At 48.1% G+C, this 16,674-nt stretch overlaps 3 protein-coding genes across 9 annotated transcripts; 2 read left to right on the forward strand and 1 right to left on the reverse strand.

Annotated features, from left to right (window-relative positions):
• Positions 1-100: 100 nt before the first annotated feature.
• Positions 101-1,825, forward strand: LOC122370179 (swi5-dependent recombination DNA repair protein 1 homolog). 3 transcript variants are annotated; one of them, XM_043345553.1, is made up of 3 exons: positions 101-156; positions 703-1,106; positions 1,263-1,825. In XM_043345553.1, the coding sequence occupies exons 2-3, from the start codon at positions 855-857 to the stop codon at positions 1,461-1,463; spliced, it is 453 nt and encodes a 150-aa protein (XP_043201488.1). In that variant the 5' UTR covers positions 101-156; positions 703-854; the 3' UTR covers positions 1,464-1,825. The 3 variants fall into 3 exon arrangements, with proteins under 3 accessions (XP_043201488.1, XP_043201487.1, XP_043201486.1); XM_043345552.1 differs by having other exon boundaries at positions 121-167; XM_043345551.1 differs by lacking the exon at positions 101-156 and adding an exon at positions 180-348.
• Positions 1,772-12,073, reverse strand: LOC122370178 (beta-centractin-like). Of its 4 annotated transcripts, none has more exons than XM_043345547.1 (11): positions 11,996-12,073; positions 10,764-10,891; positions 9,481-9,545; positions 8,880-8,981; positions 8,657-8,756; positions 8,070-8,194; positions 4,283-4,426; positions 3,702-3,867; positions 3,260-3,433; positions 2,917-2,979; positions 1,772-2,603 (listed from the first exon to the last, which is right to left on the reverse strand). In XM_043345547.1, exons 2-11 carry the CDS (start codon positions 10,809-10,811, stop codon positions 2,460-2,462), a joined length of 1,131 nt encoding a protein of 376 aa, XP_043201482.1. In that variant the 5' UTR covers positions 10,812-10,891; positions 11,996-12,073; the 3' UTR covers positions 1,772-2,459. The 4 variants fall into 4 exon arrangements, with proteins under 4 accessions (XP_043201482.1, XP_043201483.1, XP_043201484.1 ...); XM_043345548.1 differs by having other exon boundaries at positions 12,008-12,053; XM_043345549.1 differs by having other exon boundaries at positions 12,000-12,051.
• A 214-nt stretch (positions 12,074-12,287) lies between these two features.
• On the forward strand, positions 12,288-16,521 carry LOC122370180 (protein Churchill-like). 2 transcript variants are annotated; one of them, XM_043345555.1, is made up of 4 exons: positions 12,288-12,372; positions 15,515-15,648; positions 15,777-15,912; positions 16,034-16,521. In XM_043345555.1, exons 2-4 carry the CDS (start codon positions 15,610-15,612, stop codon positions 16,201-16,203), a joined length of 345 nt encoding a protein of 114 aa, XP_043201490.1. In that variant the 5' UTR covers positions 12,288-12,372; positions 15,515-15,609; the 3' UTR covers positions 16,204-16,521. The 2 variants fall into 2 exon arrangements, with proteins under 2 accessions (XP_043201490.1, XP_043201491.1); XM_043345556.1 differs by lacking the exon at positions 12,288-12,372 and having other exon boundaries at positions 15,380-15,648.
• The last annotated feature ends 153 nt before the right edge of the window (positions 16,522-16,674 follow it).

The raw sequence follows: 16,674 nt of genomic DNA on the forward strand, positions 1-16,674 counted from the left end.
AGTATTTTGTGAAAATATTTATAATACGTCATTTTTAACTAAATTTTATTATCTTCTGCAAAAACTGCGCAGCTAGGACATCCATGGCGCAGTCTGATTTTTGGGCGGGTGTGGTTGAAAGACGTTGAATTGAAATATTCCAGTTTGATTGCAAATGTTGAAAAGGGGTGATGAATTTTCGTATTTTTTTTATTTATTGCAAAAATAAAGGAGTTAATTCATGAGATTTCCATGAGATAATTACCTACGCATTGTAGATATACCATATAGCATCTTAAACTTGCTATTGGTTATTTTATTTATCATAATGCTTTCATGATTTATAGAATTGGTAGAATGAAAAGAAAGGTATACCACAGCTGAAATTGGTGCATTATAAGTCAAGCTGAAGTGATGTAGTTGTTGGTGAAGAAAACGAATGTGCATGCCTTCAACTTAGTCCATAGGACTGCATGCTCGATGACAGACTCATTGTCCGTTGCGCTGGTCAAGATTATCTCAGACATTTTAAGTCAAATTATGATACTAATATGACAATCAAGTGTAGATATTGGTTAAGCCAGTACCCGCTGAATTACTGAGCTAGCACTTGGTACATACTGATATTTTTTACCATTGATCAAATTCCAAGAATGCCAATGTGGGTTGTAGGCAAAGTCCTGCCCCTAACTGATGACTGACAAGTTGATGACTTTATTTCAGATTCTGCCACTGCAAGGCCTAGCAATTGGTGAACCAATTCACACCTAATTGCCAATCTTTTGTGCAATATATGATTATTCTGGTCTCTGGACTCTGGAGCAGCCTCTGGAGAATCACAAGTTACTGGCATTGGACCTAGTTAGGTGGTTACTATGAGTGCATGTGACAGCACACCACTTGCAGACAGTTCTGCTGAAAGCCTTGCCTCTGCTTCGCCATCTCATGGCGCCAGCGGTGGAACCTTTAACACTCCTGTCATCAGAAAGAGGTCCAGGGATGGGTCGGAGTCGTCCGAGCCGCGACCACGCTTCAAACGGCGACAGCTGAGCCTGGGCAGTGCTGAGCTGCGTGAAAAGGAGGACAAACTGCAGAAACTGCGGCTCGTCAACCACTACAGGCAGAATGTGAGGATTAAAGCAATATTTTTGTCATGTTTTGGAGCGGTAAACTCGACAAAACACGTTACCGGGACATTTCCATTGCATATCATTTCGTCAGCTCCCCTGGCTGACGCCCGTTCCGGGTCACTGCCCGGCTAATCCCTCTCCCCCCGTCCCCAGCACAGCCTACCGGAGCTGGCCCGGCTGACGGGCTGCTGGCGAGAGGCGGCCCAGCAGGCGCTGGCCGAGCTGCAGCAGCGGCTGGAGGCGCGCGGACAGCCGACAGACATGGCGCAGCTGCTGCGCCACCTCGGCATCGACCCGCACCTGGTCCGCTACGACACGGAGGAGCAGGAGTTCCTGCCGCCGAACGGCACGTGAGTTGGCACGTCCCAGGGATGATCTGTGGATATGCGGCCCCTGTTTGGCCTTTCGGACGTCCGCCCCAAACCAATAACAACTTATCCGGTTGAGCTCCAGTGAATGTGATATTCCGCGCCGGACCGTGAAAGAGCTCTAGTTTATTGTCCGTCCCATTGTGTGGCGTGTTGCATATTTTCTGTCAATGAAATAAGCTTAATGGAATGATCACTCTCAGCAAAGTAATCAGGGCTGTGACGTGTATCCATGACTGGGCAATGCTTCTAACATGCAAGCATCGCTCCGATTGGATTCCTGTACAAATACAGTTTTGTTTGTAGTCTTGTATTCGTGTTGACTTAGTAATATATTAACGCCCTTTAGCCTGCAATGAGTGGCCGACGAAGATAGTGACGTTGTTCGTTGCTGCCCGTCATAACTCCAAAACCTAGTCACAACCCGCCCGAGGGACAGTTCAATGGTTACTCCCGCCTTCACGCCTAGAGTCCGTAACAGGGGTGTCAAACTAGAAGCGTCCGTCGCCGCGCTCCGTGGCTGTGCTCGGGAAGAAAGGTGCAGTACACTGACAGGCCGCCGCCACACTCGCAGCCGTCGGGTCGGCGGCCCCCGCCGGGCCTCCCGCGGAATGTCGCCTTCAACGCCGCACGCGGGACACCATAAAGCCGCGCAAGGCATAGACGCGGCGGCGGCGCCCGCGGAGTCCCAAAACCGCGCGCCGCCGCACCCGCGCACACAGACTGACATGGATGACAGATAGACACGCACATACCGCGCCGGACAGCAGCTCGGCCACCACCGGCGCGCCCGTCCAAAATAACTTATCACACACGTTCCGCCGCCCATAGAAAACTATAAGCACGCAATGAGAGATGCGATCACCAGTGACCCGGGCCGGAAGGCCGACCCGGTTCAACTGACGCACCCCAAGGCTGCGCTGACAGCGAGGTCACTGGACCCCGCTCCTCCCCGACCTGCGGGGTCGGGCTAAAGGCGCGCTCAGAAGGTCTTACGGTGGACGGCCCGTGCGCCCTCCTCCTCGTATTCCTTTTTGCTGACCCACATCTTTTTGAAAGTATCGAGCGCGGCCAGGATCGATCCGCCGATCCAGGTGGAGTAGACGCGCTCCTTGGGCGCGGACATCTGACGGGCGGATGGACAGTGGTGGGTGAGAAAAGAGACGACATATACACCAGGGAGCGGCCGGCTAGCGTGGCATGGCAAACAGCAGACATAAGTAACCGGTGCAGTCACTCGAGATCAAGTGTTCATACAAGGGGATGTTTGGCTTTGGCAAGTTTGATATAAAACCTAAGTACTCAGTGAGACTCAATGCTCCTTATTATCGTCGTTTATACACGATGAATGGGTTAGGTAGGTACTAATTGCCAAAGTGAATGGGTTGCACTGTTGATAGCCAAGTAAGTGCGATGTCTTACGTCTGTTGCTCGTTTACCTTTATTTTGATGTCTTTCGGCGCCAACCGCTTCACTTCACTGAGGAAACGGTCTCCGAAGCCCTAAAATCATTCACATTGTCATTCGATTTTCCGACGACGAACACCACGTCGGTAAACACACCCCTGGTTATATTTATGCCCAATACGTGCAACTTTTGATTCATCTGGTTATAACATCTCCGATCTCGAGAAAATGCAATCAAATGTTATACATTAGCTACCCTTTTATAAGCATATTAACACGTAACAAAAAGTCTATCGATAAAGTAACAATCAAAGGTGTTCTTCTAGACCGACTTCAATTAAGAATAAGCCATATTTTGAGGTGTGCTTCACCCACCTTGATGAGCGTCGATCCGCCGGAGAGGACGATGTTCTGGAAGAGCACCTTCCGGAGGTCGAGGTCCGATTTCTGAATAGAGTACATGAGCACCTCGTGAATGCCCTCGTACTCGGCTCCGATCAGGTCGGGCCGGAACAGCACCTCGGGAGCGCGGAACTGCGCCGCGCCAATCTGACGGGGGGGGGGGGGGGCACGGGTCATCAGCTGGTGGTCACAATAACACATCAGCCACGCCTATCTGACGCGGAGGAGGGTCCGGAGGGGTGGCATAAGTCAGGCTGGTTAAATCTTTCAAGACACTCCCATTCTCTGGGCCACCCCACCCACTTCCTCCCCACGGAGACGTTCGATAAGTGGACATCACTGCACTTTCCTAGCACCGGATCCCCCACCAACGCTCCACAGCGTCCGCCACTCGGTGTTCGCCGTGTCCACTGACCTCCAGGTGGCTGCCGTCGGGCAGTGTGTACCGCACCCGCTCCGGCTCTTTGGCCTCCTCTCGGCTCGGGTCCGTGGCCACGTAACAGGCACGCTCCTTGATCGCCTTCACCACCTCGAACTCGGCCGTCGTGTGGAAATTGACGCCCTCCTTCCGCAGCAGAAGCCTGTGACGTCAGAGCGAGAGAATAAGTGATGTCATTGGACCACACGACCGACGTGGGTTTGTAGGTGGGGTGCTACCGATATTCAGGTGTGCCAATGAGACTGAAGCGAACTACACCATTGTACGGAAACGCTGTCGGCGGGAAAGGCCAAGTGAAATGCCAACAATAGCGTCGTCTGGGTCGAAAAAAGCTGGTGCATCAGCATGACTTAAAGGACTCAAATAAATCACATCGCGAAATCCATGACGATGGCAGGCGTCCGATAAAAAAAAAACGCCCAAGGCATAAAGACACGGTAAAAAGTATAAATAAACGTCCATTTCCACCAGTCCTATCCGCCATTGAAAATATAAGTAAGATAACCTTGCATGCATCGAGCGCACATCCGTTTCCAACAGACGCTCGGCTGACGTACCTTAGGTAGCGGGAGACGTCGCGACCGGCCACGTCCACCCTCATGATGCTGTGCGGCAGCGCGAAACCCTCGTAGATGGGCACGGCGTGCGTCACTCCGTCCCCGGCGTCCAGCACCACGCCCGTGGTCCGACCCGTGGCGTACCTGGGGAGGGAGGGGGCCGTCAGTCGACATGGTAGGGTGGCGAGACCGGTAGCGTTATCTGTTAAAAAAGGTCGGCGCAGGATAGTGTGCATAAGATACAGGGTGTCCCAAAAGTAAGGTCATCATTTGTTTTGGCCACACCGCCAAAAATACGCGATGGATAGAAATAAATAGGACATGATATGAAAGAGCATTTTATAAAATTTTATTCTGATATACATATGAGTCAATACATTGGCTCGTAGCCCCACATTTGCTGCTTTTCTGCATGGCTACCATTTCGGGCCGCGTGCATGAATAGACTGCGTTTTACTTCCTCCACTATTCTGGAGCGATTCTCTGGTGAGATGCCGCTTATGTTTGCTCGGAGGGATCATCCTTTAGTTCTTCCCGGCTCGTTGGGTTGTCCTAAAAGACAACCTCTCCGTTGTGTACCCAGAGAATAAAAATATGAAGGTGTAATGTCAGGTGCCCGCTGACTGCTGAGGCCATTCAATGGCGTTGCCCTGACTGAAAATTACGCGATCTCACATCCACTCTCGGAGACAATGCATGATCTTCAGGACGGTGCAAGCATAGTCTCCATCCTGCTGAAACCACTGCTGGTTGATGGTGTCGGCACAGCTGCGTTGCGACGAGCGGAAGAACCACTGGGAGGACTCTCGGCCACCTCTCTTGATTTATTTTCACCCGATTCCCGCTGTTGTCCTTAGGACCTCGAAGCACTGGTGGCTAAGTATACATGCCCTGTGCGTACGTTATACCTTTTTTCTGACGTTTTACCGGTTGAGGCGAAACTATGCATGAGTTCAGAGATAGGGCGAGCTGATAGGGTCTGCTTAGGGCCGAAAACTGGGCGGTATTTACCCTTTGTTTTAATGACGGACCCTCTCTAAGAATTGAATTTCGACCTTCTCAGTTTTATGCCTACTGCTCGGTGTAGTTATGATCAAAAATGGTTTAAGCATGCAAGAAAATAATTTTATGGATGTACCTTGCACGTGTTAAAATTGGAAGTGATTCGGACTCTTACTTCTCGAGATATTTAAGTTTTAAACCATGACCTTACTTTTGGGACACCCTGTATATCTAAAAGGTAATTACAGGGTGGGGCAGAAAGATTTACCTCTTGATTTTCTTAAATATTTCGGCCCTGAACAAAGATATCAAATTGATTTCTGGCACATATATGCAGTAACATGTACATACACTTCTCAGCAGGGCTGCGGAGTCGGAGTCGGAGTCGGAGTCGGTCGGAGTCGACAGTTGTGACCGGAGTCGGAGTCGGAGTCGGAGTCGATTTTAGAAACCCGAGCCGGAGTCGGAGTCGGAGTCACCGAAAATCTGTCGACTCCGCAGCCCTGCTAGGTCTGCGTAGTCGGAGTCGGGAGTTGGAGTCGGTCGGAGTCGACAATTCTGCCCGGAGTCGGAGTCGGAGTCGGAGCTGGTTTTTGAAAGCCGGAGTCGGAGTCGGAGTCGGAGTCGCCGAAAATCCGCCCTGCTTCTCAGCGACGGTATTATGACTCAATATAGTCACCTTTGTCCTTCACCACTGCCTCGAAACGTTCCTCTGCGGAGGGACACGAGCGCCGCACGGTGTCCCCGCCAAGACTCGACGGTGCCGTCTCAAGGGCCAGCTTCAGGGCGGCGATTCTGCTGTGTGCTGCTGCACACACCCTCCTCTCCAAGATGATCCAGATTGCGAAGTCCATCGGGTTCAGGTCTAGACTTGATAATGGCCGAATGTCTTTGTCCCAGAACCCAGGCATGTGGGTCTTCCACCACGGTTGAGCGATGTTGGCCGTTTGCGGCGGCGCACCGTCCTGGACGATGACGTATCCGTCTCGGAACGACTCAGTGACCCAAGGCAAAACATGTTCCACCAGCAGATGGACTTAAACCTGTAAATTAACTTTTACAGCCTCCTTGATGAAGACCAAGGATCCTTTTGAGCCGTCGGATGCGACGGCAGCCCAAACCAAGACACCAGCAGGCTTCTGGCGACGAAAAATGGTGCGAATAGCAGGATCAATGCTGGATGAACCATCTGCCAAAATTCTGACGTTTTGGGAGTGTCTCTGGGGGCTGGGGCTCAAGCATGAACATGTTGTCATTGGACCAGAAGAATGTCTTGTTACCGGCGCTCCTGATCTCCTCCAATGTCTTTTGGATCCTGTGTAGCCGCTTTTCCCTTGATGCCGCCGAAATTAGGTGCCGATGTTGCACCCTGTATGAAATAAAGCCCAAGCCGTCGTTTATGATTCTTCTGGCGATTTTGGGCGCAGATATCCCTTAACCCTCGCCCGCACATGCCATTTTCCCATCCTAGAACGCACATGGGGGGGGGGGGGGTGGTTGCCACCCCCCCGCGCCATTTCGTTCCTGTTGGAGATAGAGCTTAGCGGTAAAGACCAAAAAGATTCTTTGGGAAGAGACGAATCCAATGATATCCAGTTTTACCTTCTCAGATCAGTCATTGACCTTCCAGGTCAGGTCAAACTAAAAAATGTTGCTGTTTTGGGTCACCGTTGGATATCAAGTGCGCTGCTTAGCATATACCGATGACGATGCCGTTTTCTGGTGCCAAGCCAGCTAGAACCTCTTTCTCACACTACCCGACCAGATTTTTGCTTCTGAGGTCATTTCAGGTCAAGTTAGGTCAAGGTCAATTATATGTGTTTGTATGTCTGTGTGTGTCTGTGTGTATACTGATGTGTGCACCGATTGTCTATGTGTCCATATTACATGAAATCATGATCTGAGAAGCTTTTACCAAAAAAGCGGTCAAAAAACTTCACAAAAAGTAAATTCAGCTTGCCTAAAACGCAATTATCTTAGGTGACCTAGGTTGACCTTGACCCTGACCTTGACACCTGTACATCGTCGAACAACATGTTCCATGATAGGTGGGAGGTAAGACTGGCAAAAAAGGCCGAAATCAAGGTGTCAAAAGCTCACAAGGCCCATAGCCAACGCAAGATGTTGAGAATTGGCCACTTGGGTCATGACATGACCTGAAAAACAAGGTCATATCTCCGAAACAAAAAATCACAGAAACTTGAAATTTTCAGTGGACATGAAGAAAGGATAGAGGAGCAGCTATACGAAAAATCAGCCTTCTAGCTCTAAAAATGTCGAGTGCAGAGCAGAAAGACTACCTGGGGGGGGGGGGTGGCAACCACCCCCCCCCCATGTGCGGGCGAGGGTTAATCTGCCTGGCATGGACTTCGTCGACACCAACCCTGTCTTTTTAAGTCATTTAATTACACTGCAAACAGTTTTACGGTAACACCGAGCTGTTTGGCAACGCTTCAGGAGCTATGGCCAGCCTAATTTAGCGACGCAATTTGGGCTCTCTTAGTCATCTTCGCCATAGCTCACCAACAAATATTACGAAATGCAAAAACGATCTTAATGTGGATACATGAGTCAGTTGGGAAGCGGCATGCAAAATTTTATCAAAATCCGTTCATAACTTTTTGAGTTATGGACTGAAAACAAACAGGTAAATCTTTCTGCCCCACCCTGTAGACGAGAACGCGAAGTCAATTATGTTAACCCTTAACAACCGTCAACTGTACGAAAACCAGTACATACTACCAAAAGGGAAGTTAGCGAAAACTGTTGTTTGTTGTTTACTTACAGACTGAGGACGGCTTGCATGGACACAAACAAGGCAGGAACTTGAAGAGTCTCGAAGAACAGGTCTGCGGACTTTTCTCGATTCTTCTTCGGGTTGAGGGGAGCTTCTGTGAGAAGTACAGGATGCTGAAAAACAAAGTATTGTGAGATCCGGAGGCACGCCACTCTATGGCGTGCCGTTATCAGCCAGCTTGAACGCAATGATCGCGATGCATTATTTCCCATGGACGATTTCACCATAATCGCCTTCTGATTGGCCATCGTTCGTAGAGTGACCGTAATTTACCATAGATGGCCTTGGTAAACAGCTGGCAAACCAGATAATTTTACCATGAGTAGTATTTTAGAAACACACTCTTTACCGCCAAATGTTCTAAAAATATATCGTTCCCTCTGCAAGTAAAAATACGTCGTAATTAGGATATTTTGACGAGTGACGAAAAAACGGTGTTTCAGGAAACAAATACACCATTCTATAGGCACAGCAGAAATACAATACTCATGAGTGTAATGAACGTTAAAGTTCACTCCACTCCATGGCCAGGAAGATCTCGATTGGTTGACAGTGCTAGCCGCGCGTCCGCTCACCTCTTCTGAGGATGTCTTGAGCTGGTCCTTGCTGTAAATGTACTGCCAGATACGCTCCATGTCGTTCCAGTCGGTCACAATGCCGTGCTCCATCGGATACCTGTCATCATAGTGGAGCGGTATTGACATTCGACAAACATCACATTACTCACACGAATAGTAAGTTGGGCAGATGACCATACAGAAGGTTTCCAGAGGTGGTCTCATTCCTTAAACGGCCTACCTGATGCTGAGAAGACCTCTGTGCTCTTCCGCCTTGGGACCGACGAAGATGTCTCCCTCCAGCGCCCCGGCCATTACCCGTACGTGTTTCGGCCTTCCCACACTGAAATAAGGAATACCACGCGTCAGCGTCATGGGCAAACGATTGAACTGTAGCCGAATAGGCAGCTACATTTTTTCTTCACAACTATGGTTTGGCACATGATACGACGTGCGGTAACGATCCCTTGGAATACCTAGCAGGAATACAGGAATAGCAGGAATAGCAGCAGGAATACCTAGTCGATTTCGAGGTAGCAGGGATAATCGTTTGTCAAACGAATTTTCATTTGCAAAGATATAAGCCACTCACAAGTGTTTCAGCCAGCAGCCTTCAGGTCGGGTCGGGTCGGGTCGAGTGATGCCGTTCATACTCACGTTTGCTCTGTTCATCAGATTATGTCTCGCTTCATGCTCGCACGTAAAAAGCTGTCACACAAATAGCATGTCGATAGTTGATGACTACGTAAACACTACTCCATAAAACCAATAGCCTTCTTGGTGAAATCTACATAACACTACTACACCACTCTCGCCCCAAGCACGTAGGATCGGGTACTCACTAGTTTGGGAAGTGGCACTTTGGTGTTTGATCTCCAGCAAAGCCTGCCTTGATCACACCAGATCCCTGCAACAACATCGAACAGCATTAGCATAAGCATGACATGCCTGAGCTGAAGCAAATTGCCACTTTGTTTCGATCTTCAAGAACCTGGCACATGACAGAATACAGACACAGAAGACTTCTGACAAAGCTGTTCAGTCACAACTGGTGTAAGCAATCACAGCCAATTGAAATGAGTGAATCTTACACTGTGTCTGGCAATGTGAAAAGCTTAACATGACTGAAATCTGGGGGGGGGGGGCAAAGACTCAAGATACAGGTGGCCATTCAAGTCAAAACAATGGACTTGTGGGAAAGACTCAAGGCCACACAATGTGTATATCCTTAAAGGGACACTCCCACCTTAACATTAGTTTTGAGTTGAGATAGCCAAATTGGTGGCCATGGCCTGCAAATACCGGTTTGGGCACTCACAACATCGAAAAATGCTTTAATTCGAAGATATGGAATTTCAAACTTGCAGTTTTCGGATTCTAAGGGGCTAATGCATTGGAATGCCCCCTTAGAATTTGTGACGTCAGCGGAGATCTAAGGATTTTTAAATCTTTGACTAAAACCATCGTTAACACGTGGTGGTATACGCTGCTTTGCGCGCAACGTCTGCCGCACTTTAAGGCTGCCAAATTATTGCTTCCAAATAAAGTCGCTAGTAACAGGGGAGATCCCAAAAAGTAAACAAAAGTAAAAGCCTAATATCTTGAAAACCAGTGAATATTTTTCGGTGAAATTTGGTAGATATTCGTTTTCGCTCTTTCTGAACCAAGGGACATCACTTTCATGCCAATTCATTAACTTTTTTGAAGGTGGGAGGGTCCCTTTAACTGTCTGTGGCAAAAACTGTGTTGGATAGATACAGCAAATACATTTTGGTGGATTCACTGGAATTAAAACCATGCTAGAAAGAAGTGAAAGAACTGTTATTTCTAGGGCAACAAACACATCTGTGCAAATTTATCATCAATTATGGGAAATGCTTGAACAACAGAGCTGGAAGACAGGCGACAGCTGATGAAATTCAATGACTTGAGAGGGCAGGTAGGTACCTTTCCAAATTAACTGATATGTTGCACAATATAAAGCTTCCAAGAGTGTGAGCATTCACTGAGCATTGAGCAATGGGATAGGTGGATACTGACAGACTGGGTGATAACTTCAATCAAAGTTAGGCATCAAAACAATATCACAAATGACTTATCATACACACATTGACATGACACTCACATTGTCAATGACAACAGGCTGGTTGAAGATAACATCATAGGCATCCATGTTTGCAGAAGGCTGGCACAGTACCAGCTGGCCAGGACTTCCTTATGAACACCTGGCAGAAGCTGGATACTTATTGACTCCTGCAAAGGAAAGGACAGAGTAAAAGTCAATGCCCTATTATATAAAAATATGTAGGATGTCAAGCCATTCTCACAAGGCATCTATGGCAATGAGTGTGCTATGATACTCAAATACTGGAAATTTAGGGGGACAGACAGACTGATTTGCAAGGTAATCCTACAGCTACAAGGAATTACCAATGTGGGAATGCAATCCAATTTCAATTTGAGGGTTTTCTTCACTTCCTTTTTATTGGTTTCATTTTCATTCCCAGCCTTTTTATCCTGTAAATTACAAGCTGTAAGGCACCATTAGTATTACATTTTTTCACAGAAAATGAGACAAATTGACATAATCAAGTGCAGGGAAAGCTTCACATTAATTTCAACACACACTGCAAAGAAAGGATATTTCAATTGCACTTAATTTTCTATTGGCATTTGTCAAAGGTTGCGGAGCATGGATAATTATTGGGAACTTTCTGGAAGGTTGCCAAATTATCCCCCATGGCAATCCCAACTATGAGGACGGCACAGAAGTTATCACATTCCCTCTTGAGTCTGAACTCTCATTTTATTTATAAGGTTTCCCTTTCTGTGACCATAGGCGCGGGAGCCGGGGGGGCAGTGGGGGCAGCTTGCCCCCCCAACTCTGGGGCCGTGGGGGCGGTGCCCCCACAGCTTTGAGACGGAATACCACACTTTTTTGCAAATGTTTTCTTTATTTGTTGAAAAAGCCGAGGGGTGAAAAATAAGTGGCCTAAAACCGGTGAGAAAACTAGATTTGGGGGTACGCTAGGTTAATCTCTAATCTGGTGTGCCCCCCCAGTCGGAAAGTAGTTCCCGCGCCCCTGTCTGTGACTATCACACCTATTGTTAAAACTTGTCAATCAGGGAGTGTCAACAACATCAAGGTAACAAAATGAAATTCAGAGTACTATGCCACCAGATGCCTTTTGAAATAAATCTGATAGGCGCCTCCCATCCCAGCCCAAGCCCACCGTTCCACAACACTATAGGGCAAAACCAACACAGTTGACTGCGTTTACACATCACGAAGTTGCGTGTGATAGAATAGAAATCATTGGAGTGATTTAAAATAAACCAGTCAGCCCAACAACTCACGAACTCTCCGACCGTGACGATAAACCCTTCGTGACACCGCCACCCCACCCTTTCGTGAGTCACGAAAACATAAACAACGCGGTTGCGACATTTGCTGGCGCCCAGTTTCTGTTCACATTTTGAAATAGCTGCTCACAGTTGAATTTCAACCAATAGAAACATTTAGCTGACGTCAGCCTTTTCTGTTCCGCAGCACGATTCGTTCCGCGCTACAAAAACGGTTTTCGTAAATAATGCTGAACAGTGACCACACATCCCCAACGTTCCGTGAAAGCCCGTGATTTGCAATCTCACGAAAATGTAAACGTGTGTGCCAGTGTGTGCACGGTGCGTTGCTGTTGATAATAGACCACAAACGGAACGAAATTCTGTGGTACATACTAGGGTGTATCGTCGAATTTTGATTTTTTTTAATCGTCTTCACTACTAAATTTTATTGGTCCCTGGCATGTTTGAAGCCGTAGCATACCAATCAAAAAAATCTGGGACGAAAACCTAGCCTGCTGCGAGCGGTTGAACGGAGGCCTGTCGGGACGGCGCCAGGCGTTGAAGTCTCCCCGTTAGTTACGCGCACACTAGCACCACGCGGCGGCTGGCGCCGTGCCGCCGCGTTCCCGGTCAGCCGTGTTTTAGCGTTCACTGACGGGTCGAAGTGATTATTATAAGCTTTCCTAAGAAGCTTTCTGCCCCGCAGCTCATTATTGAGCAAGAATATCGCACAAACTGCATAGAACATTGACATGCAGGTTGTCGGCACATATGGAGAAGGGGATGTTTTGGTTAATGCCTCCTCTAATAGGAAGAGATTGTGGAAGAACAACACATTTCTCTTGGAAATTACTCATCCTCCTTCTTCCTACGTGCCTGCTTTAGTAATCGAAGTACCCCTATTGACTCTACGTTCTTGATTCGGCTGTCGATTTTATGCATGGAATTCCGCTATATTATATTTTCTCGCTCAATGTCCCCTGAGCTATATTGAGGCGTCACGGGACAGCAATGCTCAGCACACAACCGCAGAGAAAAAGTCAATGTGGCCATGCGTTTTGTATGCCAAAATGTGTGAGCCTTGGTGTGTACCAGCAGCCGTTGTCACCATTGTAATTTTCACGACTTTATCTTTATAAGGATGCAATTTCCCACTTCCTAGTTCCCAGACTGGGTTTGGAGATATTATAGTTTTACAGAAACATTTGGGAATGTCTGTAATGTAAGTTAAAGCGAATACCGAAAGGAATCCACATATTTTCGATTTCCTGTTTGCTGTATTGCTTATTAAATGCCAGACGTCATGATGGCATGGCTGCGATTGATGGTATGCCGGATGGCCAGGGTACGAACTCACGGTAAGTCAGCTTGGCCGGCAGGCATCAACAGGCACAATAGTCTTACACTGATATCGTCACCCTCAGTTATTCGTCACCATTCAGCAACAAGCCCAGAGCTTCGGGCTTTGAACCGTAAGGTACAGGTGTAGGAGCAAGACATTGCGCCGATTCGAAGGGCTGGAAGGGCAGCATCGCGGGGGCTGGAATGCGCCTGAGCGGCTGAGACCATCCCATTGGGACGGGGGTGTTCTGGGTGCACTCAGCCGCTCATGCTGGGAAATACATCCAATGGAGCTCTCCATTCGAATGATTAGGGTGACCAGTCTAGAACAAGGAAGGATGACTGTTGGCTGGTCCCGAGGATAGATACAAAGGACAGGTAATGACATCATATAATGAATCGAAGACGGCCCCGGTCCGATCCTCTGATAGAGGTTCATCAACACGTATCTCGTTGTGGACCATTTCGTTTTCCTCCACCGTAGTTTTTGCACCGACCTGAACCGGTTGGAAGGTAACGATGTTCAGAAACCATTAAGATCGTAATTGTATATTCGTTGTATATTCGTTCACTAAGCAGGTAGGACAGGTTCAACACAGTGAAAACCTCATCCTATCATCCAATAATTATAAAGTAGTCTTCATGGAATGGAAAGGCTAACCTAACTCAACGAATATACAATTACGACCTTAATGGTTTCTGAACATCGTAATCTTCCAACCCATTGAGGTCGGTACAAAAACCACGGTGGAGGAAAGCGAAATGGTCCACAACGAGATACGTGTTGATGAGCCTCTATCAGAGGATCGGGCCGGGGCCGTCTTCGATTCATTATATGATGTCATTACCTGTCCTTTCTATCCTCGGGACCAGCCAACCATCATCCTTCTTTGTTCTAGACTAAAGGTCAGCCTAATCATTCGAAACGGGTGGGGATGGGGTAGAGCTCCATTGGATGCATTTCCCAGCATGAGCGGCTGAGTGCACCCAGAACACCCCCGTCCCAATGGGATGGTCTCAGCCGCTCAGGCGCATTCCAGCCCCCGCGATGCTGCCCTTCCAGCCCTTCGAATCGGCGCAATGTCTTGCTCCTACACCTGTGCCTTACGGTTCAAAGCCCGAAGCTCTGGGCTTGTTGCTGAATGGTGACGAATAACTGAGGGTGACGATATCAGTGTAAGACTATTGTGCCTGTTGATGCCTGCCGGCCAAGCTGACTTACCGTGAGTTCGTACCCTGGCCATCCGGCATACCATCAATCGCAACCATGCCATCATGACGTCTGGCATTTACTAAGCAATACAGCAAACAGGAAATTCGAAAATATGTGGATTCCTTTCGGTATTAGCTTTTAACTTACATTACAGACATTCCTAAATGTTTCTGTAAAACTATATCTCCAAACCCAGTCTGGGAACTGGGAAGTGGGCAATTGCATCCTTATAAAGATAAAGTCGTGAAAATTACAATGGTGACAACGGCTGCTGGTACACGCCAAGGCTCACACATTTTGGCATACAAAACGCATGACCACATTGACTTTTTCTCTGCAGTTGTGTGCTGAGCATTGCTGTCCCGTGACGCCTCAATATAGCTCAGGGGACATTGAGCGAGAAAATATAATATAGCGGAATTCCATGCATAAAATCGACAGCCGAATCAAGAACGTAGAGTCAATAGGGGTACTTCGATTACTAAAGCAGGCACGTAGGAAGAAGGAGGATGAGTAATTTCCAAGAGAAATGTGTTGTTCTTCCACAATCTCTTCCTATTAGAGGAGGCATTAAACAAAACATCCCCTTCTCCATATGTGCCGACAACCTGCATGTCAATGTTCTATGCAGTCTGTGCGATATTCTTGCTCAATAATGAGCTGCGGGGCAGAAAGCTTCTTAGGAAAGCTTAGAATAATCACCTCGACCCGTCAGTGAACGCTAAAACACGGCTGACCGGGAACGCGGCGGCACGGCGCCAGCCGCCGCGTGGTGCTAGTGTGCGCGTAACTAACGGGGAGACTTCAACGCCTGGCGCCGTCCCGACAGGCCTCCGTTCAACCGCTCGCAGCAGGCTAGGTTTTCGTCCCAGATTTTTTTGATTGGTATCCTACGGCTTCAAACATGCCAGGGACCAATAAAATTTAGTAGTGAAGACGATTAAAAAAAATCAAAATTCGACGATACACCCTAGTACATACGTTCTAGCGGTGCTCTCACCCGAAGGTCGAGTTTTTGGCCAGGCAACTGGCAAAAAAGGAACGTTTTACTCCCTTTTCTGGGTCTACAGCGATGTGTCACAAGTGCATCAAAGACGAATATCCCACCAGGGTAAGCATGATGTACTTGAGATTTTAACTTCACTTCATGATAAACTTATCTTACAATCAATTGAAACATAGCTGTAGAGAGAATTAAGTAAGCTAAAGCACACCCTTATCTGTTTTCTGTTGCTACAGGACCGCATGGTTTTGGAGAGTGGCAGCTTCATACAGAACCTATTGGCCTGCTCAGAGTGTGGCACCCGGGACATCAAGAACGCTGACAAACATGAGCAAGAGGATGAGGATGGCACAGAAGTCATCACATTCTCTCGTGAGTCTGAATTCATTTCGTAAGGCTTTCCTTTCTGTGGTTATCACACCTATTCGTTAATTAGCATCACCCGCAGCCTCCCGTCCCGCTCACCCCTCACGTCTGCCCCCTCTGCGCACAGACCGGTGCTCGGGCTGCCGGCACGTGATCGCCATACACCGGCACACATTCGCCGTGGAGGACGGGTACCAGGAGTACGCCATGGAGTGCAGTCTGTGCGGCCACGCGCAGGACTCGCACTGCGTCCTCCCGGACGATCCGCGGCACAGCCTGCAGGCGCAGCTGTTGTAGGCAGCGGACGATGTGTGCTGAACCTGCAGAGGAACACCGTGAACACGATGTGGTGTTGACTGCCGAGTGGGAAAGATGTCGTCAGCACACGATGGCAGACGTGAGTGTAGCTTTACCGTGTCTTTGCTAAAACACCGGCCTTACAGGTGCTCAAAAGCGTAGAGTTGATGTCAATTTGCTCAGCCTCACGAACGTCGTGTCGTCATTGTTTTGTGATCTGTTGGGTATTATGCCTTCCCAGCAGTGTCTTTTGAGCGTTGCTTTTGCAATCGTGATAGGGTCGACGGTTGTGCTTGTCACTATATATGATGTCGAATATTTATAGTTGCTGAGAGTTATCGATAGCTGACACTTCCAGGCATCTAAAATATGTGAAAAGTGACGCATTCAAAGTGCGTACTAGTCGCACAGTGGTTGAGCTCTTCAACTCGCGCGTAATTGTGGTACTATACGGTTTTTGCCAAACGCGAC

This window comes from Amphibalanus amphitrite, unplaced genomic scaffold (genome assembly GCF_019059575.1).
Source record: "Amphibalanus amphitrite isolate SeventyFive unplaced genomic scaffold, NRLGWU_Aamphi_draft 001106F_arrow, whole genome shotgun sequence".
Lineage (NCBI taxonomy): Eukaryota > Metazoa > Arthropoda > Thecostraca > Balanomorpha > Balanidae > Amphibalanus > Amphibalanus amphitrite.

Coding starts and splice junctions, on each gene's coding strand:
- LOC122370178 (XM_043345547.1), bottom strand. CDS start 10,811: ATGGATGCCTATGATGTTATCTTCAACCAGCCTGTTGTCATTGACAAT. Junction 9,546..10,763: donor AGCCTGTTGTCATTGACAAT/GTGAGTGTCATG, acceptor ATGTTGTTGCAG/GGATCTGGTGTGATCAAGGC. Junction 3,868..4,282: donor GACGTCTCCCGCTACCTAAG/GTACGTCAGCCG, acceptor CTGACGTCACAG/GCTTCTGCTGCGGAAGGAGG.
- LOC122370179 (XM_043345553.1), top strand. CDS start 855: ATGAGTGCATGTGACAGCACACCACTTGCAGACAGTTCTGCTGAAAGC. Junction 1,107..1,262: donor TCAACCACTACAGGCAGAAT/GTGAGGATTAAA, acceptor CCCCGTCCCCAG/CACAGCCTACCGGAGCTGGC.
- LOC122370180 (XM_043345555.1), top strand. CDS start 15,610: ATGTGTCACAAGTGCATCAAAGACGAATATCCCACCAGG. Junction 15,649..15,776: donor AAGACGAATATCCCACCAGG/GTAAGCATGATG, acceptor CTGTTGCTACAG/GACCGCATGGTTTTGGAGAG. Junction 15,913..16,033: donor AGAAGTCATCACATTCTCTC/GTGAGTCTGAAT, acceptor CTCTGCGCACAG/ACCGGTGCTCGGGCTGCCGG.